Raw genomic sequence first — 27,310 nt, forward strand, 5'->3', positions numbered from 1 at the left:
AGGCCCAAATATCTTCCAACAACCCACACCGTATCGTGTATGCCGATGATGTTTCATGTTGTTTGGAAGTATACATCGTATATACTGATGATGTCATCAAGTAGCATGGAAGTGTATATCGTATATAACAATGGTGTGTCATTTAGTATGGAAACGTATGCCGTATATAAAGATGCTGTGTTATACAGTATGGAAGCGTATGTCTTATATACAGATGATGTGCTATGCAGTATGGATGTGTAATTCGTATAAACTGATGATGTGTTATGCAGTATGGAAGTGTAATTCGTATTTACTAATGATGTGTTATGCAGTATGGAAGTGTAATTCGTATTAACTGATGATGTGTTATGCAGTATGGAAGTGTAATTCGTATTACCTGATGATGTGTTATGCAGTATGGAAGTGTAATTCGTATTAACTGATGATGTGTTATGCAGTATGGAAGTGTAATTCGTATTAACTGATGATGTGTTATGCAGTATGGAAGTGTAATTCGTATTAACTGATGATGTGTTATGCAGTATGGACGTGTAATTCGTATTAACAGATGATGTGTTATGCAGTATGGAAGTGTAATTCGTATTAACAGATGATGTGTAATGCAGTATGGAAGTGTAATTCGTATAAACAGATGATGTGTTATGCAGTATGGAAGTGTAATTTGTATTAACAGATGATGTGTAATGCAGTATGGAAGTGAAATACGTATCAACTGATGATGTGTAATGCAGTATGGAAGTGTAATTTGTATTAACTGATGATGTGTTATGCAGTATGGAAGTGTAATTCGTATTTACTGATGATGTGTTATGCAGTATGGAAGTGAAATTAGTATTAACTGATGATGTGTTATGCAGTATGGTAGTGAAATTCGTATAAACAGATGATGTGTTATGCAGTATGGAAGTGTAATTCGTATTAACAGATGATGTGTAATGCAGTATGGAAGTGTAATTCGTATAAACTGATGATGTATAATGCAGTATGGAAGTGTAATTCGTATTAACTGATGATGTGTAATGCAGTATGGAAGTGTAATTCGTATTAACTGATAATGTGTTATGCAGTATGGAAGTGTAATTCGTATTAACTGATAATGTGTAATGCAGTATGGAAGTGTAATTCGTATAAACAAATGATGTATTATGCAGTATGGAAGTGTAATTCGTATTAACAGATGATGTGTAATGCAGTATGGAAGTGTAATTCGTATTAACTGATGATGTGTAATGCAGTATGGAAGTGTAATTCGTATAAACAAATGATGTATTATGCAGTATGGAAGTGTAATTCGTATTAACAGATGATGTGTTATGCAGTATGGAAGTGTAATTCGTATTAACTGATGATGTGTTATACAGTATGGAAGTGTAATTCGTATAAACTGATGATGTGTTATGCAGTATGGAAGTGTAATTCGTATTACCTGATGATGTGTAATGCAGTATGGAAGTGAAATGTGTATATACAGATGACGTGTAATGCAGTATGGAAGTGTAATTCGTATTAACTGATGATGTGTTATACAGTATGGAAGTGTAATTCGTATAAACTGATGATGTGTTATGCAGTATGGAAGTGTAATTCGTATTAACTGATGATGTGTAATGCAGTATGGAAGTGAAATGTGTATATACAGATGACGTGTAATGCAGTATGGAAGTGTAATTCGTATTAACTGATGATTTGTTATGCAGTATGGAAGTGTAATTCGTATTAACTGATGATGTGTTATGCAGTATAGAAGTGTAATTCGTATTAACAGATAATGTGTTATGCAGAATGGATGTGTAATTCGTATTTACTAATGATGTGTTATGCAGTATGGAAGTGTAATTCGTATTAACTGATGATGTGTAATGCAGTATGGAAGTGAAATTCGTATATACAGATGATGTGTTATGCAGTATGAAAGAGTTGTTCGTATTAACTGATGATGTGTAATGCAGTATGGAAGTGTAATGTGTATATACAGATGACGTGTAATGCAGTATGGAAGTGTAATTCGTATTAACTGATGATTTGTTATGCAGTATGGAAGTGTAATTCGTATTAACTGATGATGTGTTATGCAGTATAGAAGTGTAATTCGTATTAACAGATAATGTGTTATGCAGAATGGATGTGTAATTCGTATTTACTAATGATGTGTTATGTAGTATGGAAGTGTAATTCGTATTAACAGATGATGTGTTATGCAGTATAGAAGTGTAATTCGTATTAACAGATAATGTGTTATGCAGAATGAATGTGTAATTCGTATTTACTAATGATGTGTTATGCAGTATGGAAGTGTAATTCGTATTAACAGATGATGTGTTATGCAGTATGGAAGTGTAATTCGTATTAACTGATGATGTGTTATGCAGTATGGAAGTGTAATTCGTATTAACTGATGATGTGTTATGCAGTATAGAAGTGTAATTCGTATTAACAGATAATGTGTTATGCAGAATGGATGTGTAATTCGTATTTACTGATGATGTGTTATGCAGTATGGAAGTGTAATTCGTATTAACAGATGATGTGTTATACAGTATGGAAGTGTAATTCGTATTAACTGATGATGTGTTATGCAGTATGGAAGTGTAATTCGTATTACCTGATGATGTGTTATGCAGTATGGAAGTGTAATTCGTATTAACTGATGATGTGTTATGCAGCATCGAAGTGTAATTCGTATTAACAGATGATGTGTTATGCAGTATGGAAGTGTAATTCGTATTAACTGATGATGTGTTATGCAGTATAGAAGTGTAATTCGTATAAACAGATGATGTGTTATGCAGTATGGAAGTGTAATGTGTATATACAAGTGTAATTTGTATTAACAGATGATGTGTTATACAGTATGGAAGTGTTCTTCGTATTAACAGATGATGTGTTATGCAGTATGGAAGTGTAATTCGTATTAACAGATGATGTGTTATGCAGTATGGAAGTGTAATTTGTATTAACAGATGATGTGTTATACAGTATGGAAGTGTAATTCGTATTAACTGATGATGTGTTATGCAGTATGGAAGTGATATTCGTATTTACTGATGATGTGTAATGCAGTATGGAAGTGTAATTCGTATATACAGATTATGTGTTATGCAGTATGAAAGAGTAATTCGTATTAACTGATGATGTGTTATGCAGTATGGAAGTGTAATTCGTATTAACTGATGATGTGTTATGCATTATGGAAGTGTAATTCGTATTAACAAATGATGTGTTATGCAGAATGGAAATGTAATTCGTATTAACTGATGACGTGTTATGCAGTATGGAAGTGTAATTCGTATTAATTGATGATGTGTTATGCAGTATGGAAGTGTAATTCGTATTAACAGATGATGTGTTATGCAGTATGGAAGTGCAATTCGTATTAACAGATGATGTGTTATGCAGTATGGAAGTGTAATTTGTATATACAGATGATGTGTTATGCAGTATGGAAGTGAAATTCGTATTAACAGATGATGTGTTATGCAGTATGGAAGTGTAATTCGTATTAACTGATGATGTGTTATGCAGTATGGAAGTGTAATTCGTATTAACAGATGATGTGTTATACAGTATGGAAGTGTAATTCGTTTTAACTGATGATGTGTTATGCAGTATGAAAGAGTAATTCGTATGAACTGATGATGTGTTATGCAGTATGGAAGTGTAATTTGCATTAACAGATGATGTGTTATGCAGTATGGAAGTGTAATTCGTATAAACAGATGATGTGTTATGCAGTATGGAAGTATAATTTGTATTAACAGATGATGTGTAATGCAGTATGGAAGTGTAATTCGTATAAAGAGATGATGTGTTATGCAGTATGGAAGTGTAATTTGTATTAACAGATGATGTGTAATGCAGTATGGAAGTGTAATTCGTATTAACTGATGATGTGTTATGCAGTATGGAAGTGTAATTCGTATTTACTGATCATGTGTTATGCAGTATGGAAGTGTAATTTGTATTAACAGATGATGTGTAATGCAGTATGGAAGTGTAATTCGTAAAAACAGATGATGTGTTATGCAGTATGGAAGTGTAATTTGTATTAACAGATGATGTGTTATGCAGTATGGAAGTGTAATTCGTATTTACTGATGATGTGTTATGCAGTATGGAAGTGTAATATGTATTAACAGATGATGTGTAATGCAGTATGGAAGTGTAATTCGTATAAACAGATGATGTGTTATGCAGCATGGAAGTGTAATTTGTATTAACAAATGATGTGTTATACAGTATGGAAGTGAAATTCGTATTAACTGATGATGTGTTATGCAGTATGGAAGTGTAATTCGTATTAACTGATGATGTGTTATGCAGTATAGAAGTGTAATTCGTATTTACTGATGATGTATTATGCAGTATGGAAGTGTAATTTGTATTGACAGATGATGTGTAATGCAGTATGGAAGTGTAATTCGTATAAACAGATGATGTGTTATGCAGTATGGAAGTGTAATTTGTATTAACAGATGATGTGTTATACAGTATGGAAGTGAAATTCGTATTAACTGATGATGTGTTATGCAGTATGGAAGTGAAATTCGTATAAACAGATGATGTGTTATGCAGTATGGAAGTGTAATTTGTATTAACAGATGATGTGTAATTCAGTATGGAAGTGTAATTCGTATAAACAGATGATGTGTTATGCAGCATGGAAGTGTAATTCGTATTAACTGATGATGTGTTATGCAGTATGGAAGTGAAATTCGTATAAACAGATGATGTGTTATGCAGTATGGAAGTGTAATTTGTATTAACAGATGATGTGTAATGCAGTATGGAAGTGTAATTCGTATAAACAGATGATGTGTTATGCATCATGGAAGTGTAATTTGTATTAACAAATGATGTGTTATACAGTATGGAAGTGTTATTCGTATTAACTGATGATGTGTTATGCATGATGGAAGTGTAATTCGTATTAACTGATGATGTGTTATGCATGATGGAAGTGTAATTCGTATTAACAGATGATGTGTTATGCAGTATGGAAGTGTAATTTGTATTGACAGATGATGTATTATGCAGTATGGAAGTGTAATTTGTATTGACAGATGATGTGTTATACAGTATGGAAGTGTTATTCGTATTAACTGATGATGTGTTATGCATGATGGAAGTGTAATTCGTATTAACTGATGATGTGTTATGCATGATGGAAGTGTAATTCGTATTAACTGATGATGTGTTATGCAGTATGGAAGTGTAATTTGTATTGACAGATGATGTATGATGCAGAATGGAAGTGTAATTTGTATTGACAGATGATGTGTTATGCAGTATGGAAGTGTAATTCGTATAAACAGATGATGTGTTATGCAGTATGGAAGTGTAATTTGTATTAACAGATGATGTGTTATGCAGTATGGAAGTGTAATTCGTATAAACAGATGATGTGTTATGCAGTATGGAAGTGTAATTCGTATAAACAGATGATGTGTTATGCAGTATGGAAGTGTAATTTGTATTAACAGATGATGTGTAATTCAGTATGGAAGTGTAATTCGTATAAACTGATGATGTGTTATGCAGTATGGAAGTGTAATTCGTATTACCTGATGATGTGTTATGCAGTATGGAAGTGTAATTCGTATTACCTGATGCTGTGTTATGCAGTATGGAAGTGTAATTCGTATTAACTGATGATGTGTTATGCAGTATGGAAGTGTTATTCGTATTAACAAATAATGTGTTATGCAGTATGGAAGCGTAATTCGTATTAACAAATAATGTGTTATGCAGTATGGAAGTGTAATTCGTATTAACTGATGATGTATTATACAGTATGGAAGTGTAATTCGTATAAACTGATGATGTGTAATGCAGTATGGAAGTGTAATTCGTATTAACTGATGATGTGTAATGCAGTATGGAAGTGTAATTCGTATTAACTGATGATGTGTTATACTGTATGGAAGTGTAATTCGTATTAACTGATGATGTGTTATGCAGTATGGAAGTGTAATTCGTATAAACTGATGATGTGTAATGCAGTATGGAAGTGTAATTCGTATTAACTGATGATGTGTTATACAGTATGGAAGTGTAATTCGTATTAACTGATGATGTGTTATACAGTATGGAAGTGTAATTCGTATAAACTGATGATGTGTAATGCAGTATGGAAGTGTAATTCGTATTAACTGATGATGTGTTATGCAGTATGGTAGTGTAATTCGTATTAACTGATAATGTGTAATGCAGTATGGAAGTGTAATTCGTATTAACTGATGATGTGTTATGCAGTTTGGAAGTGTAATTCGTATTAACTGATAATGTGTTATGCAGTATGGAAGTGTAATTCGTATTAACTGATGATGTGTTATGCAATATGGAAGCGTTTGTCGTATTTACAGATGATGTGTTATACAGTATGGAAGTTTAATTCAAATAAACTGATGCTATGTTATGCAGTATGGAAGTGTAATTCGTATTAACAGATGATGTGTTATACATTATGGAAGTGTAATTCGTATTAACTGATGATGTGTTATGCAGTATGGAAGTGTAATTCGTATTAACAGATGGTGTGTTATGCAGTATGGAAGTGTAATTCGTATTAACTGATAATATGTTATGCAGTATGGAAGTGTAATTCGTATTAACAGATGATGTGTTATACATTATGGAAGTGAAATTCGTATTAACTGATGATGTGTTATGCTGTATGGAAGTGTAATTCGTATAAACTGATGATGTGTTATGCAATACGGAAGTGTAATTCGTATTAACTGATGATGTGTTATGCAGTATGGAAGTGTAATTCGTATTAACTGATGATGTGTTATACACTATGGAAGTGTAATTCGTATTAACTGATGATGTGTTATACAGTATGGAAGTGTGATTCGTATTAACTGATGATGTGTTATTTAGTATGGAAGTGTAATTCGTATTAACTGATGATGTGTTATGCAGTATGGAAGTGTAATTCGTATTAATTGATATTGTGTTTTGCAGTATGGAAGTGTAATTCGTATAAACTGATGATGTGTTATACAGTATGGAAGTGTAATTCGTATTAACTGATGATGTGTTATGCAGTATGGAAGTGTAATTCGTATTTACTGATGATGTGTAATGCATTATGGAAGTGTAATTCGTATGAACAGATGATGTGTTATGCAGTATGGAAGTGTAATTCGTATAAACAGATGATGTGTTATACAGTATGGATGTGTAATTTGTATGAACAGATGATGTGTTATTCAGTATGGAAGTGAAATTCGTATTAAATGATGATGTGTTATGCAGTATGGAAGTGTAATTCGTATTTGCCGATGATGTGTTATGCAGTATGGAAGTGTAATTTGTATTAACAGATGATGTGTAATGCAGTGTGGAAGTGTAATTCGTATAAACAGATGATGTGTTATGCAGTATGGAAGTGTAATTTGTATGAACAGATGATGTGTTATTCAGTATGGAAGTGAAATTCGTATTAACTGATGATGTGTTATGCAGTATGGAAGTGAAATTCGTATCAACAGATGATGTGTTATGCAGAATGGAAGTGTAATTTGTATTAACAGATGATGAGTTATGCAGTATCGAAGTGTAATTCGTATAAACTGATGATGTGTAATGCAGTATGGAAGTGAAATTCGTATTAACTGATGATGTGTTATGCAGTATGGAAGTGTAATTCGTATTAACTGATAATGTGTTATGCAGTATGGAAGTGTAGTTCGTATTAACAGATGATGTGTTATGCAGTATGGAAGTGTAATTCGTATTAACTGATAATGTGTTATGCAGTATGGAAGTGTAATTCGTATTAACTGATGATATGTTATGCAGTATGGAAGCGTTTGTCGTATTTACAGATGATGTGTTATACAGTATGGAAGTTTAATTCAAATAAACTGATGATATGTTATGCAGTATGGAAGTGTAATTCGTATTAACTGATAATGTATTATGCATTATGGAAGTGTAATTCGTATTAACTGATGATGTGTTATGCAGTATGGAAGTGAAATTCGTATTAATAGATGATGTGTTATGCAGTATGGAAGTGTAATTCGTATAAACTGATGATGTGTTATGCAATATGGAAGTGTAATTCGTATTAACTGATGATGTGTTATGCAGTATGGAAGTGTAATTCGTATTAACTGATAATGTGTTATGCAGTATGGAAGTGTAATTCGTATGAACTGATGATGTGTTATACAGTATGGAAGTGTAATTCGTATTAACTGATGATGTGTTATACAGTATGGAAGTGTGATTCGTATTAACTGATGATGTGTTATTTAGTATGGAAGTGTAATTCGTATTAACTGATGATGTGTTATGCAGTATGGAAGAGTAATTCGTATTAATTGATATTGTGTTTTGCAGTATTGAAGTGTAATTCGTATAAACTGATGATGTGTTATACAGTATGGAAGCGTTTGTCGTATTTACAGATGATGTGTTATGCAGTATGGAAGTGTAATTCGTATTTACTGATGATGTGTAATGCAGTATGGAAGTGTAATTCGTATAAACAGATGATGTGTTATGCAGTATGGAAGTGTAATTCGTATTACCTGATGATGTGTTATACAGTATGGAAGTGTAATTCGTATTAACTGATGATGTGTTATACAGTATGGAAGTGTAATTCGTATTAACTGATGATGTGTTATGCAGTATGGAAGTGTAATTCGTATTTGCCGATGATGTGTAATGCAGTGTGGAAGTGTAATTCGTATAAACAGATGATGTGTTATGCAGTATGGAAGTGTAATTTGTATTAACAGATGATGTGTTATGCAGTATGGAAGTGAAATTAGTATTAACTGATGATGTGTTATGCAGTATGGAAGTGAAATTCGTATCAACAGATGATGTGTTATGCAGTATGGAAGCGTAATTTGTATTAACAGATGATGTGTTATACAGTATGGAAGTGTAATTCGTATTAATTGATTATGTGTTATGCAGTATGAAAGTGTAATTCGTATTAACTGATGATGTGTTATACAGTATGGATGTGTAATTCGTATTAACTGATGATGTGTTATACAGTATGGATGTGTAATTCGTATTAACAGATGATGTGTGATGCAGTATCGAAGTGTAATTCGTATAAACAGATGATGTGTAATGCAGTATGGAAGTGAAATTCGTATTAACTGATGATGTGTTATACAGTATGGAAGTGTAATTCGTATTAACTGATGATGTATTATACAGTATGGAAGTGTAATTCGTATTAACTGATGATGTGCTATGCAGTATGGATGTGTAATTCGTATTTACTGATGATGTGTAATGCAGTATGGAAGTGTAATTCGTATAAACAGATGATGTGTTATGCAGTATGGAAGTGTAATTCGTATAAACAGATGATGTGTTATACAGTATGGAAGTGTAATTCGTATTAACTGATGATGTGTTATACAGTATGGAAGTGTAATTCGTATAAACAGATGATGTGTTATACAGTATGGAAGTGTAATTCGTATTAACTGATGATGTGTTATGCAGTATGGAAGTGTAATTCGTATTTGCCGATGATGTGTAATGCAGTGTGGAAGTGTAATTCGTATAAACAGATGATGTGTTATGCAGTATGGAATTGTAAGTTGTATTAACAGATGATGTGTTATGCAGTATGGAAGTGAAATTCGTATTAACAGATGATGTGTTATGCAGTATGGAATTGTAAGTTGTATTAACAGATGATGTGTTATGCAGTATGGAAGTGTAATTCGTATAAACAGATGATGTGTTATGCAGTATGGAATTGTAAGTTGTATTAACAGATGATGTGTAATGCAGTGTGGAAGTGTAAGTCGTATTAACTGATGATGTGTTATGCAGTATGGAAGTGAAATTCGTATCAACAGATGATGTGTTATGCAGTATGGAAGTGTAATTTGTATTAACAGATGATGTGTTATACAGTATGGAAGTGTAATTCGTATTAACAGATGATGTGTTATGCAGTATCGAAGTGTAATTCGTATAAACAGATGATGTGTAATGCAGTATGGAAGTGAAATTCGTATTAACTGATGATGTGTTATACAGTATGGAAGTGTAATTCGTATCAACAGATGATGTGTAATGCAGTATGGAAGTGAAATTAGTATTAACTGATGATGTGTAATGCAGTATGGAAGTGAAATTAGTATTAACTGATGATGTGTAATGCAGTATGGAAGTGAAATTCGTATTAACTGATGATGTGTTATGCAGTATGGAAGTGTAATTCGTATTAATTGATGATGTGTTATGCAGTATGAAAGTGTAATTCGTATTAACAGATGATGTGTTATGCAGTATCGAAGTGTAATTCGTATAAACAGATGATGTGTAATGCAGTATGGAAGTGAAATTCGTATTAACTGATGATGTGTTATACAGTATGGAAGTGTAATTCGTATAAACAGATGATGTGTAATGCAGTATGGAAGTGAAATTCGTATTAACTGATGATGTGTTATACAGTATGGAAGTGTAATTCGTATTAACTGATGATGTATTATACAGTATGGAAGTGTAATTCGTATTAACTGATGATGTGCTATGCAGTATGGATGTGTAATTCGTATTAACAGATGATGTGTTATGCAGTATCGAAGTGTAATTCGTATAAACAGATGATGTGTAATGCAGTATGGAAGTGAAATTCGTATTAACTGATGATGTGTTATACAGTATGGAAGTGTAATTCGTATTAACTGATGATGTATTATACAGTATGGAAGTGTAATTCGTATCAACAGATGATGTGTAATGCATTATGGAAGTGTAATTCGTATTAACTGATGATGTGCTATGCAGTATGGAAGTGTAATTTGTATTAACAGATGATGTGTTATGCAGTATGGAAGTGAAATTCGTATCAACAGATGATGTGTTATGCAGTATGGAAGTGTAATTTGTATTAACAGATGATGTGTTATGCAGTATCGAAGTATAATTCGTATAAACTGATGATGTGTAATGCAGTATGGAAGTGAAATTCGTATAAACAGATGATGTGTTATGCAGTATGGAAGTGTAATTTGTATTAACAGACGATGTGTTATGCAGTATGGAAGTGAAATTCGTATCAACAGATGATGTGTTATGCAGTATGGAAGTGTAATTTGTATTAACAGATGATGTGTTATGCAGTATCGAAGTATAATTCGTATAAACTGATGATGTGTAATGCAGTATGGAAGTGAAATTCGTATTAACTGATGATGTGTTATGCAGTATGGAAGTGTTATTCGTATTAACTGATAATGTTTTATGCAGTATGGAAGTGTAGTTCGTATTAACAGATGATGTGTTATACAGTATGGAAGCGTATATCGTATTAACTGATGATGTGTTATGCAGTATGGAAGTGTAATTCGTATTACCTGATGATGTGTTATGCAGTATGGAAGTGTAATTCGTATTACCTGATGATGTGTTATGCAGTATGGAAGTGTAATTCGTATTACCTGATGATGTGTTATGCAGTATGGAAGTGTAATTCGTATTACCTGATGATGTGTTATGCAGTATGGAAGTGTAATTCGTATTACCTGATGATGTGTTATGCAGTATGGAAGTGTAATTCGTATTACCTGATGATGTGTTATGCAGTATGGAAGTGTAATTCGTATTACCTGATGATGTGTTATGCAGTATGGAAGTGTGATTCGTATTAACTGATAATGTGTTATGCAGTATGGAAGTGTAATTCGTATGAACTGATTATGTATTATACATTATGGAAGTGTAATTCGTATGAACTGATGATGTGTTATACAGTATGGAAGTGAAATTCGTATTAACTGATGATGTGTTATACAGTATGGATGTGTAATTCGTATAAACTGATGATGTGTTATACAGTATGGAAGTGTAATTCGTATTAACTGATGATGTGTTATGCAGTATGGAAGCGTTTGTCGTATTAACAGATGATGTGTTATACAGTATGGAAGCGAAATTCGTATTAACTGATGATGTGTTATGCAGTATGGAAGCGTTTGTCGTATTAACAGATGATGTGTAAAGCAGTATGGAATTGTAACTCGTATTACCTGATGATGTGTTATGCAGTATGGAAGTGTAATTCGTATTACCTGATGATGTGTTATGCAGTATGGAAGTGTAATTCGTATTACCTGATGATGTGTTATGCAGTATGGAAGTGTAATTCGTATTACCTGATGATGTGTTATGCAGTATGGAAGCGTTTGTCGTATTAACAGATGATGTGTTATACAGTATGGAAGCGTTTGTCGTATTTACAGATGATGTGTTATGCAGTATGGAAGTGAAATTCGTATTAACTGATGATGTATTATGCATTATGGAAGTGTAATTCGTATTTACTGATTATGTGTTATGCAGTATGGAAGTGTAATTCGTATTACCTGATGATGTGTTATGCAGTATGGAAGCGTATGTCGTATTTACTGATTATGAGTTATGCAGTACAGAAGCGTATGCCGTATTTACTGATAATGTGTTATGCAGTACGGAAGGGTAATTCGTATTACCTGATTATGTGTTATGCAGTATGGAAGTGTAATTCGTATTAACTGATGATGGTTTATGCAGTATGGAAGTGTAATTCGTATTAACTGATGATGTTTATGCAGTATATAAGTGTAATTCGTATAAACTGATGATGTGTTATACAGTATGGAAGTGAAATTCGTATTAACTGATGATGTTTATGCAGTATATAAGTGTAATTCGTATAAACAGATGATGTGTTATGCAGTACGGAAGGGTAATTCGTATTACCTGATTATGTGTTATGCAGTATGGAAGTGTAATTCGTATTAACTGATCATGTTTTATACAGTACAACAACGGATAGAAAGTCGGCAAACGCTGCTTGTTTACGAACTCATGGTGCATATCTATTCTTAAAGACAAAACAATACGGAAAATACCACTTTATGAGGATTTAACATGTAAGCTTACATTTGGTACAACAAATCGACCGGGTTTCTCACGAAACTGAAACTAAAAATGACGGTTCCCTGGGAGAACTAAAAAGTTTGAAACTCAAAAATGGTGAATATCTATAAAAGAAAAAAACAACACGCTCTTACTGAAAACCAGTTTGAAAGTATTAGGCACAATCTTGTTTCATTCCTTGTTGAAAACGTCAAACACAGAATGAGAAAAGCAGACAGTGATATGCTCAAATGTTTAAGTTTGACAATAAAAAATCGATTGAAACTAGTGCCTAAAACGATGAATGCATGGAATCAGTTGAAACACGTGCAGAACATTTGGTCAATATAAAGAAGAAAAATTAAAGAGAAGAAACATGGTCCTTGTTTGTGGACAAAGACTAATTAATAAAGCAGTAGCTAAGTTTGTAAGGAATGATAATGGGGTGATACAACTGTACAAAGACTGCTTACATTTGAAAACATGATGGATAAAGTCAGTAATGACTAACAAATGTGATATGCAAGTTCTTATCTATATCCTTATACCTTTTAATAATGTTCATGGAAGAATTAAAATACATGCATATTTGTATTTTAATGTTCCATTAGCAATCGCGAGAAGACTTTAATGATTGACCAAATAGTGTATTCTTCCCTTAACAAAAGGACATAATGGAGGGTGTACAATACACTGAAAGTAAAAGAAATTATCTGTATCAATTTATCCAAATGTTTCATGACTTACGCACAGAACATGTGCTACTAGTCGACATATAGCAAAAACACTGATAGAAAAAGAATAAGCTATGAATTTTAAGTACAAATATCAACCTATGATGCCGTATGTCATTTTCCATCAATTTGTTCAATTTTATCTGTATCATATCTCAGCAAATATAATGACACAAGTTTTCATTGAATGTAACGCTATGATATTGAAAAGTTCTGCCAACCACGCCATTGTCCTGAAAATATGACTTCTTACGAAATATTCGAAATTAATAATCACTGCCAGACACAAAAACAAAACGTAATCACGACGGATCAAGGGAATGCATTCAGTAGATGACTTTATTCTTTTATAACGTAATAACGGTAACCATATCTTAAGTCTCACACACTTTGATGTGTCGATCAATGATCTACATGGAAACAGTCATTTTTCTTTGAAAGAATGGTATTATTATTTGCAAAAAAAGACAATCAATATTACTTTCAATTTCGTTCATGAACTTAACAATCTTAGCTCCATGATTATGTTTATTAATGAGGATTGCAAGTCCAAATGCTGTATTACAAAAGCAACTAAATTTATTTTCTTATATTTTATCTTAAGTTGTAATTGTTAAAGTGTTTTTTGAGAAACTTTAAATGGAAAAGCATGATTATTTTGCTTTATTACAAACTGCAATATTTAGAATAAGTCTTAAGAAAGAAACAGTAAAGAATTGTCAAATTTTTGAAACTATGAGAGTTAAACTTCATAACCTTCTGTAACCATAAAGGGGTTTTATTGATCTAGAGACTAAATAACATGACATGCAGTGTTTGCCGAAGATGGTGACAATCCGAATTTCAAATATGATGTACGAGAACTGACATATCTCATTTCATAGAATGCAATATATCAAACTGTCAAGCGGAACATCAAATATCAAGTGTCAGCATGTCTAAAAATTAAATGTCAGTCTGCGTCTAGATAAGTGTTTCGCGAAGAGTTCACACATTCATTCAAAAAGCCAATTGGTTTTCATAGAAATAGAATAGTATCATGTCAATCTGAACCGATTCATAAGTCTTGCTTAAGTGGTTTACATAATGAAACAGGATAATCTAAGAAACACTTGAACCTCTCCATGTCTTAATTTTATATAAAAGTATTAAATAATGAAAAATCTACTCCGATAGTCCTATCGGTTTGGTAAAGAGGCACACGATTATACGAATGTGTTATATTTTTACCAATAAAAGATTACATATTAATACAAAACCTCAACATTTATAGATGGAGATATGTTGAAAAGCAGCCAATGTTATAAATTGTAGGGTGCTACCTTTATTTCAATATACCACTTTAAGATATTCTGTTAGAATGTAAATTAACAAAAGCTTAAAAATCTGATCAGAAATACATGCTCAAAAATATTATATGTTCTTAAAAAACTTATTTGCTTGATGATTGTAAATGTCAGAAATGTCATCATGTCTCCCTTTTGGTAAGCCAAAAAGCCATTAGACAACACAATAATTGTGTTACATTTGAATGCAATCGCCAATAAATATAATTTCCTCAAGTATGTGCCATATTGGATATCTTGTCAATGAGATATGTCTGTAGTGTCACTTGTTTCTTACAACACAATGCCTTTTCCACTAAACACTCATGACTCTTAAGCTAAGAAAAGATTCGGAAAGAGTTGTGTAACTAGTTAACTTGCTGTTGATAAATACAACATGATCATATTTTTCCCCAAAACACCATGGGTCTTTACCTGAGAATAGAGTCGAGTTTGATCTTGTTGTCTTGTTGTCCTTTTTATTATTCTTGTTTTCAACAAAATACTTCTACAAAATACTTATGGTGCTTTAACCTAGACTAGAGTCGAATAGAGTTGAGTAACGGGTTCCCTTGTTGTTTAGAACACAATGCTACTTCTACAAAAGACTCATAGCGCTTTGCCTTGGTCACTTATTATTAACAACACAATGCTACATCCACATGGTAAAATATAGTAGGGTACAGTTGTCTAACTAGGTCACCTGATGTTCCGAACACAATGCTTCTTTTATTAAGACTTATGACGCTTAACCCAGACAAGGGTCGATTTGTTATTCTCTCATTTAGTGTAAATTAGGCCCAACTATCTTCCAGCAACCCACAACAGTTTTCAAAATAATATTTGATGTCTAAACTTATCACCTTGATATGCTTTTCGTGTCCAAACAGGCTCACGTTTGCAATCATAAACGAACCATAGGCTTTAAAAGGGAAACGTTACATTTAACATTTTTATTGACAACCAGAATATTGTAGAATTACAAATGTTGAATGTGTCTTTTGAAGTTCACTAAAACAGCAATGATACCACATTGCAACTTTGTATCTTAGTATGCCTATCGTCGATTAATCAATAATTGCAATTTGTTTTGAACAATGGGCCATATGGGATATATTAAACGAATTGAGATAATTCTGTGGTATACCACTCTATGTTGTCTCCACTGAGACATTTAGTTTTATTACGATCTTTTAAGAACAAGAAGACAACATCAAACACACATCGATGAGAGAACAACCACAAAAGAATGCTTTTTCTCAGAGAAAGAGAAAAGGAAATACAAAATTTCGAAACACCACGGGAATTTTAAACGCCTTGTGGAGTTTTAACCATCCACAAGTTTACTGACAGAAAAATGTCTGCTATTCTTTGACATTCTAAATTTCTAAACAAGTTATTTTATGTCCTACGATTTACACTAGGCCCCAATATGACAGACGTTTTGAAGTCAATTTTCAATCTCGACTCATTTCAAAACAGCATGGTATGATTGCATTAGTTTTTGTTTTACTCTTTATAAAAGCGTATTTCTTACAGAATATATAGATAAAAAACAAAAAAGTGGTAATTTTATATCAAGCAAAGATGTTAATCAATTTAATAAGAGAATGCGTATTTAAAAAAGTTAAACGTTGGTAATTTTGAATCATGCCATGCTTGAATGCTGAAAATGAGTGGTGCTTGTGATTAAGAAACGACAAAGGAATTTTTGATTTATTGCAATAAGGTTTAACATTAATACGTTGAATATGGTACTCCAACCATGGCGCCAATTTTGTTGCACCGCCTATATGCTTCATTATGCTATAACACAACTCGTTGTTTTATTGGTCAACCAAAAAGGAAATGAAAACATATCTTAAAACTCACCGTGTGTATTTATTGGTCAACTAAAATGAACAAGAGAATATCTAAACAATTTACTTAGCGTATTGGTCAACCACAAAATAATTGAAAATATCTCATAAAATATTAATAAATCATAGAACGCAGGATATTTTAAGCTGTGCATATTTTTCAATATTGGGTCACAAATCTTTAAATCGTACAATCGCTACGCTCACTCTGCACATTCTTAACCATTAAGAATTTACTTGATGTCATCTTACTATTACCTAGGCCTAGCCGGGTTGTAAGCTTGCCTTAACAATGGTTTATATTCATGAAATACGCAGACCATGTGTTCCTAATCAAACTATAAGAAAAAAACTGATATAAAAAGCATAAGATATGGATTCCAAGCGACAAATGTAAAACTATGATTCCGCATGTCATTTTTCATCAATGTTTTTACTTAAACTGTCCCAGATCTCAGCAAATATAATGAAATCATATTTTCAGGAAAGTTAATCTTAGAGATTGCAGGATATTGATATGTTTTGCCAACCAGGCCATTGTCGTGTCCTGAAGATATGATTTCTTACGACGAAATATTTGAAATTAATAAACACTGCCATAAAACAAAACAAAACGAACTCCTGACGGATCAACAGAATGCATTTATTTGACGAGTTCATTCTTTAATATTGTTATTTCTCTTTGAATGAATATAATTTTGTTTTGCAAAAATGGACACTCAATATGACCTTAAATTGCACCCATGAATAGCAGTCTTGGCTGTATAATTATACTGTTCCAAAGGCCGTTTTACAGAAACTTATTTTCTTTAATATTATTTATATTAAGTTGTTATTGTTGAAATGTTGTTGGAGAAACTTTACCTTTCAAGTAAAAAGCACATTTTTAAGGCTATATTACATTTCCTATATTTAGAATAACTCTTAGCAATGAAGCAGTAAATAATTGTCAACTTTTGGAAATGGTGAAAGTTCAATTTCATAATATTCTGTAATGAGACCCATAAGGGAGTTATATTGAACTTGAGACTCAATGTCTTGACGTACAGTGTTTGCCGTGGATAGTGTCAGTCCAATATGCAAATATAATGCATGAGAAACGAAATACATCTCATATCAGAGAATGTCATGTGTCAGCGAATCTACAAATTAAATGCCTGTGTGCGACCAGACAAATGTTCTCTCACTGTTTCACAAATAAGCTTCTTGCTTTTGATATATCTAGAACAGTGTCGTGTCGATTTGTATCAACTCATTACTCTTGTTAAACTGCTTCGCACAATGAAACCGGATAGTCTAAGAACACGTGAACATATCCTTTTCCTAAGTTGTAAATATATTTAATAAAGGAAAATCTATTCAGCCACGCGTGAAAAGATGTTTTTTATGACACTCCTTAAATTGTCAATGTTTACCATTTAAATGTCAAACCCTGAGAAATAATGTAACAGTAAATGCGACGAAACCAAGTTTTCGATGATCAACAGACTAACTTCACCATTGTTGAAAGAGTCAGTTTCACCTTTTTTTCAAGTTTTGTTACTTTGAGCTTGACCCTAGCGGCCTCAAATGCAATCCCAGGAAAGTTCTCCATAAATTTCAAGTTTGGTCACAATATGTCAATCAAACGGCATCAAAGGCAATCGCATGAAAGATATCCCTTAACCTTTTGCTACATACCAAGTTTAGTCACAATACTTCAACTTCAACTAAACATTCACTGCCAACCGTTTTTCTATTTATTATGAAGTTCAACGCTTTTTCTATTTTTAGTAACAGTTACCTTGACCTTGACCTTATTTGCCTCAAAGGCAATCATGAAAGGTCTCCATTAAATTTCTTACATATCAGTTTGGTCTCGATATGTCAACCCAAACTAAAGATATTCAGTTTCAGCCGTTTTCTATTTCTAGTAACAGTGACCTTGTCCATGACCCTAGGGAATCCAAACGCAATCAAATTAAAGGTATCCGTAAACTATGCCTACATACCGAGTTTGGTCACACAATTTTAACTCAAACTTATGAAATAAAAGGTCCAAAACGCAATCAAATGAAATATATCCATTAAATATGACTTCCTTATTACCATGTTTGGTCACAAAGAATGTCAGCTCAAACTAAAAACATTCAATATCAATCGGTTTTCTGTTTTAACTGACAATGATAATGATCTTAACCCTACGAGCCCCAAACGCAATCCATGACCTCCATGAACGTTACCTATAAATCAAGTTTAGTCACAATATGTCAACGCTTCCTAATGTTATCCAGTTTCAACCTGTCTTTTAATTTCCTTTTTAGTAACAGTGACATTGACCCTACATGCTATACTGAGAGATCATTTCGTTAATTTCCATGCTTGCATTTATTGTGGCGCGCCATGTTCTAATTTTAAATTACATTAGTTTGAAACAATATGACTATTATTCTAATGATTTAGATGTCTCCCCTAAAATGACAAAAATAGTAAAAACCAACAGCAAACTATTGTCTTGCTGACCATTTGAAGGCGATGACTCGCGGATATGGAACCTACTCCACCGAAATAATTAACGTCAAGGATTTTAATGTCAACATGAGATATATTTATTAAACAAAAAGAACTATATCGCGTAATTTCCAAAAAAGAGATAACGTTTAATTGAGAAGGAACACCATTTATCAACGATAATACCCGGTAACATGCTATTTGGTTAAAATAACACCAGGGTGATTTCGCACGTTTTCCGTAATTTGTTGAAGTTTGTTGACAGAAGATCTGGAACAGCGATCAATCCCATTCGCGTTTGATCCTCGGGGACAAAGAGATATCATTTTTAGCCGAAATTTCTGTTAACAACATTGATTTTAAACTCCATGCAGATTTCAAATTCTTAACAGATATAGCAGACAATAGCAATTCATTTCAACGTTCAACGATACAATAACATCAGGCTTTTTCCCTTATCATCTCCCGCATTTTGACAATTTGTCTAAATAAAATAACTCATTCAACTAACATTCCCTTTCCCGCCTATCCCTCTGGGAATGAGCTATGATTGCTGGAGATTCCATTTCATTCAGTATTGCTGACAAAATGTTATGTTTACGACAATGAAAGGATACTTAACCGATTAGGCAGACATTTGTTTTATTTGTATTGTATCCAACACTTTTCGATATTTCGTTTTTCGTGGGTTATTACCAATCCATTTAACACGATCAATATTTTACTCGTAGGCCACCAGGGAGATATTATGTAGGAAATGTTTTACGTAACGTAACGCAGGACATGCACTATAACTTGTAAGCTATGAGGCTTACAGACAATATGTAAGTAATAAGTGCGTAATTCATTATGATAAAACATTGAAAAATACAGGGGCAAGCCCAATACTTTGTATTGTGTTATAATTTTATGATGTCAAAATTTCTCATAGAACTTTTAACCAAAATATGCAATTCTATTCCAACAATTTACCAATTGATTAAGCAAACCCAAACTAGATGGTTTCTTTCTTGGCATGATTTTGTTCTTAGCATTCTGATTGCTTAATGTGGATGTTGTCGAGATATCAAACATTGTCAAATAGTTCACTTCCACAAAAAAATAAGATTATTTTTTTTATCAGACAGTCGAATTGTCAGATAAGTTTTACTCATCCTAGCATAGTTTTGTTTTTATCATTTACAATTTTATCATTTCCGACAACGTTTGTCCCCCACTGGTCCCTTGAGAGCTGATCTTTGTTGATTTACCACTCAGAATATATAACCTTTTCATAAACCCTTAAAATAGCATGTGACAGTCTGGTGGCCGTTTCAGTAAAGGATTTTAGTCGTAACTTCAATTGTCTTAAATCTGTATAAAGATTACCAACAGTAATACATCATATTGGTCTTACTTCTTTATCTCTGTGTTCATTTTAATGATGGTTAAAGCTCGTTTCACTCAAATTTGAAGAAGAGTACTGGAACCATAATACTAAGATAATTTCAATTTACGACCAAAATCGACTAAGATCTTTATTGAAACGGCCTCCTGTTCTATTGGGAGAGTCTAAAAACTATAAATTTGAAAGAACGTGTCCAAAGCTATGACATAGTCTGAGACTTACTCTTGCGAAATATACCCTAGATTTATAGTATCAATCATGTGTTTCCGGTCCGCTTAAAAGCACGCCAACACGAAGACACGCGCGTAATCAGGCAACAATACTTGGCTATCCAACGTGCATGAAAAATACATCTTATGCAGATCGTTCCTATACGGTTATATTTACTTTAGTTGAATATATCCCTTCCAAAAGCGATTAATAGAAAAAACAAAGCATAGGAAGGACTAGATTTACTGTTTTATTGATTATGGTTTCGTTCTGGTATTTTTGATACATTGTCACACGAACTTTCGACTTAAAAGTATCATTACAGTTTAACACGATTTCTTGTCTATGCTATTTTGGTAACTGTGTAAATTGCGTCTTTTTATTATTTGTCTCCAGGTTATTAATTAAGATATGACAGTATTGTTTATAATGGTTGAGAAATACCACGAAATTCACTCATCCAAAATCTTCTGTCAAAATTTAACCAATCTTGACAGAATTTCTCTGATTTTTTCTTCATATGTCTCCAGGAATCTGATGAGTGTCTCAGTTTTTTTTATTCGTTGGAATATGTCATTATATGATGTGACACTTGTATGATAAGATAAAAACACACACCAACAACACTTTCTTAAATTCGATGTCAAATTAAGTGCATAATATTATTTAAACATTAATTTGTCCGACGTTTCTGCCATTCAGTGGCACCTTGGTTCGAAGCTCATCACAGATTCGAATGATTAGTGGTTCAACAAAATGAAAATGTTGACCATGATAATGCTTTTTATGTATGATGCATGTGATACGACATACCAAACATGATTCATTGCAAGAGTGCCATTAAGATCCTTAATCGCACACCTCCAAATAACTGCGGTGAGCTGGGAGAATCTTTGACTTCTAGCACTAGCGTATATAATCATATTCATAAAAAGACAAAACATCACTTTATCAAAATTTTACCCTTACCCTAACCAGGTTAAAGCTAGCTGAATTGTTATTGTGTACAGCAAAATCCTATTAAAGCGCAACCTTAAAAGTGTTCCATATTCATGCCGTTCGCAGTCACCATGTGTTACTAGATAACCTTTCTTGAAAGCACTTATAAAAATACAGCTTGATATATGATAACAATTGGCAAATATATAAACAGGGTGGCGTATTTCATTTTTCATAAAATTGCTCTCTTTATCCGTCCTAGATCTCAGCAAACATAATGACACACTATGTCATGGAATGTAACGCTAAGAGTTGGCATGATATTGGAAAGGATTTGTCACCAATGCCCTTGTCCTAAAGATACGATTTCTTACGAAATATTCGAAATTAATAATTACCGGGGGTACTGCATGTAACAACAACAGAACGAACTTATGATGGATCGAGCGCACGCATTTATTTAATAAGTTTATTCTTTTATAATGTTATACAATAACCATAACTTAAACTTCATACAATTTGATTTGTCGATTGATGATATACATGGTAACAACTTTTTCTCTAGTAAAGGTATTTCTATTCATGAATCAAAGCATAACCTTTTATTCTATGAATAATAAATAAAATATTTTTAGAAAAAGTATCGATGTCACCTCAATTGCATCCCTGAATTAAGCACTCTGCTGCATGATTCTGATTCTGATAGCGATGGCAAGGCCAAAGGCCATTATGGCAAAACAACTTAATAGTTTTACTAATATTTATATAAAGTTCTAAATGTTAAAAATTGGTATTTCTTGAAAAAAACGTTGTCTCTTAAATTGTGCTACTATTAAAACACCCTTTTTGCTATGTTTCAATCGCAACGTATGCATTAAGCAAAAACTCTTAACATAATATAATTCTCAGTTGCGGAATGACCAACAGGCAGTCAACTAAATAACACTGGTATGGAGACTCATCATGTTAAGTATTTGTCGAAGATAATGACACTCCAAAATGCAAATGCACAAGAACTAATTATTTCAAAATGTAATATATTAATTTGTCGAGCAGAACATCGAATTTCATGTGTCAGCGAAACTAACAAGTAAATGTCTGTCTATGTCTAGACAGATGTTTCTCCAAGAGTTCACACATTCATTCAATAAAGTTATTGGTTTTGATAGAACTAAAACAATATCATGCCAATCTGAACCATTTCATGACTTTTGCTGAACTGGTTAACACAATGAAACAGAATAATCTTAACACGTGAACATTTCCATTTCCTAATTCATAAATATACAAAATAAAAACAAAAGAACTATAATTGTCAAATTGTCTGATTGTCCAATGCTCCTTTGATTTGAAAAAAAAAAATTGTCAAAAGGCACAAGGCCATTCGGAATGTGTTATATTTTATCAATGAAAGTTTATGCATTAATAACAGGGTCTTTGTCAACTGTTAAGCTACTTTGGTTGTCACTGTTTTCCATTATATCATTGTATAGCGGGCGATCGTATTTTCGTCCCAGAAAATACAAATGTAGTCAAAATTATAAGTGTATAGTGATATCCGATATATTTCACACATTAAATTCTACATTATTTCCCTAAAGACATTTCTACAATAATTCACTCCATGTCTAAAATATGTAGCCTTAAATAAGACATTCCTCAAAACTGCCATCAATTTACATTATTTTGACATGCCCCTACGTTAAAATGTAAATGAACAATGATTTTAAGTACTATATAAACCTTATATTTTAAACTTTAAATAATAATGACAGAAAAAACCCATAATGTCCCCTTCTTAGTACATGCACAAATATTGTTTCAGTTAATAGCAATTGCCAGTTAATACAATTAACTTAAGTATATGCCATATGGAGTATCTTATGAATGAGGACAGTGTTACTTGATGCTTACAAAACAATGCGATTTCCATCAAAGACGCATGGCTCTTTACCTTAAAAAATCGGAGAGAGTTGTGCAACAAGGTCACTATGAGTTGGATAAGAATGTGAATTATTCTTTTGATTTGGATTTATCCTGTTATCTTTTTGTCTTTTCAAAGGTCGATTGGACTTTTCTGTCTATTTCTTTATTACTGTGCCATGTAAAAATATACAATTACGTGTTGTTATTTTAGAGCTGATATTGTTTAATAGCCAAGCTCATACTAATATTTGAACAAAGAAACACACAGCAGAGGACCCACAAAGCAAAAAGAAACGGTCATTTCCCACCAATAGCAGTCACTCTCCAACACATTTGATTACAACATGCAATGGGCTATACAACAACACAAGCCTTATGTCTCACATACAACCCCGGCATTTAGAGATTTAGTTAAGACAAAATATCTCAGTCAACAACCAATCCGCACCAATCCCGATCGAGAATAACACTGTTTGCATAAGATTTCCTTTCATTACGTTTTGTGGACTTATTGATATGTACACGACACTAAAAGGATGTTATCAAAATACTTAACAGATTTAGCAGACATTTTTTTTGTATCTTACACCGATAGATCTATCTTTTATGGCGGGTAAAAACTGACCCATTGTACAGTATTATTTTATTACGTTTAGGCTTTTAGGGAGATATTGCGTAGGTGAAGTTTTACGATACGTTACGCACTGTAACATTTAAAGTTATGAGGTCTACAGACGAGATGTTAGTAATTAGTACGCCATTCATTATGATAATACATTGAACTACAAAGACAAGCACATTTATACGTATGCAATTCTATTCAACAAGAGCCGTCGCAGTACAGCGCACTGGACTATATATCGCTTTGTCTTAGAAATTTATACAATAATGATGGAAAGCGTCCTACTCAAAAGAAATAAAAAGGTAAAAATAAGTAAATAAGCAACGCCGCAATGAGACGAAACCAGGTTTTCAATGATTGACAGAAGGTTATCAGCCTTCATTATGTGATTAAATTTTGACTGTTTCTTTTCTATCTTAAGTAACAGTGACATTGAATATGACATATGAATTCCGATTGACAAATGTATACATAAGATGACGTATGTCATTTCCATCAATTTCTTCAATTCTATCAGTCCTAGATCTCAACCATTACAATGACACAATATTTCAGAAAGATGAAAGGTCAACTGAACAAGATTTGTAATGATGTCCCTAAGGCAATTTGCAAAAAAAAAACACTGAGCCAGAGACATAAGTACATGCTGTAAGTGTTTGCCGAAGAAAGTGAGATTCCAAAATGCAAATTTAAGAGCAAGAAAACTGATTCATCTCAGAGAATGAAAAAAATATAAGATTGTCGGGCAGAACAATTAAATGTCTGTGTGCGACAATTGTTTCCCCAAGGTTTTTCACAAATTCATTAAATTAGGTTATTGCTTTTGAAATAACTACACCAGTATTATTTCAATATGTAACGACCTCCCAATTTTGTTTGCAAATCCCAGATTTCGCAAACTCAAGTACCCTTAAATAACGATGTAATCGAATACTGGCCTATAGTTTAGTTAAAAGGCTTCTTTTAGGAATAATTTTGGTGTTTTTTGTTTGCGAAATGTTTTTGGAAGTTTGTCATATTGACCCGCCAATTTCGGACCCCAGCGGTTTTTTGTAGAAAAACACGGGTTTTTTAACACTCCCGCGGGATTGAAAAGCTGGGGAAAAATCCCGCGGGGTTTCAATAATACAAGATTTAACTTTAATTAGCACAAAACAGCATCTTTTCAGTACGGGTTTTTTCTCCTGAGGGATAAAATTCACAGATTTTACCGATAATGCACAATCCATAAAAACGCCCACTTCTGAGCTAGTATGTTATTGTTATGAATTGTATCAATTCTTTACTCTTGCTCAGTTGGTTTATATTATGAAACAGGATGCTTTTAGAACACGTTAACCTGCCCATTTCCCAATTTGTAAACGCACTAAATGAAGAAACGTCTACTCTGTTTGTCCAATGACACTTGGTATAGGTTGATGTATTGTTTTTAATTAAATGCAATATTATATCTAACTCATTGGACTTTAAAGATGCACTCTTACTGCCAAATAAGATTTACCACAAATCATAATATTGTTTTGATATACCAAAATGGATGAATAAATGTCGAAAACAATGTTTCTTATGAAGGCTAACGAGTTTCATTTGAAAGAAATGAGCATTAAACACGGTATTTCTACCTTATGTGACCGTAGTAGAGCACAGTAAATCTTTTAGCATTTACCAATCATTTAATATTTATGCGCTTTCTGCTATTAAATACACAGTAACAATCTTGCTATCAGTAATTAATACTTTCCATAAATGCATTATTTAGTAAGCAGTTTATCAGTCAAAAATGATGTCTGTTATACATGTGTATGTATTGATTTTAAATACGAGTGACACTTTAATGATCAAACGCAAAGCAAGCATATGATTTATATACAAAAAATAATGTGTCTTTTTAAATGTTTTTGTTTCATTTCAATTATTAGCTACATGGCCGCCACAAATTTCAATATTAAAAAGCGCAAATATTTCGCTATATTTTGTTTATCTGTACTCAAATCATATAGAATGTGCTTTGATCATTATAGTCAACTGATTTAAACAGAAAAAAAAACATTTACATTAAGCAAACAAATGGATCAACCTATATTGTACCCATTCAGGACCGAAATGACAAAAACGTCGTGCCTTCTTTTTAGTACAGCAAAACACCATTACGCAACAGGACATTTTATAGCAATTGTCAGTTAATACAATTTCCTCAATTATGTGCCATATGGGAAATATTAAGATTGAGGACATGTTGTAGTATCAATTGTTGTTTATAACACAATGCTACTTCTAGAGAAGAATCACGGCTCCTAGAAAAAATATCTGGAAGAGTTGTCGTAAACTTGTTTATTGCAATACACAGTGGGTGTATACCACGTGATAAATTGCGTTATAAATGCTACGTCGGAAGGCAATAATTTGCTTCGAATGAAGACTTTAAACAAATATAACTTCACTATTTCTTCACCATTTTAAATGAAACCTAGCGCAGTCTTCGCCACTTAAGGAGCTGGTCAGTGGAAAACATATGGTGTATTTTTCAAATAGTTTGTTTTCCCTCCAAATCTTAAAAGAAATACGTGATATTTTCTCTGGATTCTTGTATAATAATTTTAAAAACGTTCGGTATTTATGTCTTTAACCGGGAAATGAGATCATGAATATAAAACACATTTAAAGAGCTAATTACAGGAAAAGCAAATGCATCCTGTGATTTTAACTGGATATTGTCTAAGTTTGCAATACAAATATAAAGGTATTTAAATGATCGCATCGATTTTACATTTTAAATTCGTCCTGGTACTACATTTCTGCAATATATATATATATATATATATATATATATATATATATATATATATATATATATATATATATATATATATATATAACGCGGAAAATGACATTGCTTTGAGATATTCTGCTGATCA

General features: G+C 32.6%; 2 protein-coding genes across 2 annotated transcripts in view; both read right to left on the reverse strand.

Moving 5' to 3' along the window:
- Positions 1–773: 773 nt before the first annotated feature.
- On the reverse strand, positions 774–4,410 carry LOC128205436 (autotransporter adhesin SadA-like; the record flags this gene model as incomplete). The annotated part of the gene is given in 2 exon segments (XM_052907061.1): positions 774–1,212; positions 3,725–4,410. Coding segments are annotated over 2 exon segments (1,125 nt in total), but the record flags the coding sequence as incomplete, so codon positions are not given.
- Positions 4,411–9,214: 4,804 nt separating this feature from the next.
- The window catches only part of LOC128205484 (autotransporter adhesin SadA-like), a 44,232-nt gene continuing 26,136 nt past the window's right edge, over positions 9,215–27,310 (reverse strand). Inside the window, exons 2-3 of the mRNA XM_052907167.1 lie at positions 9,766–10,646; positions 9,215–9,229 (exon numbers count right to left, since the gene is read on the reverse strand). Coding sequence (XP_052763127.1) covers positions 9,215–9,229; positions 9,766–10,646 — 896 coding nt within the window. The remainder of the gene's footprint in view (positions 9,230–9,765; positions 10,647–27,310) is intronic.

The sequence above is a fragment of the Mya arenaria genome, chromosome 2 (assembly GCF_026914265.1).
Source record: "Mya arenaria isolate MELC-2E11 chromosome 2, ASM2691426v1".
In the NCBI taxonomy this organism is placed as follows: Eukaryota; Metazoa; Mollusca; class Bivalvia; order Myida; family Myidae; genus Mya; species Mya arenaria.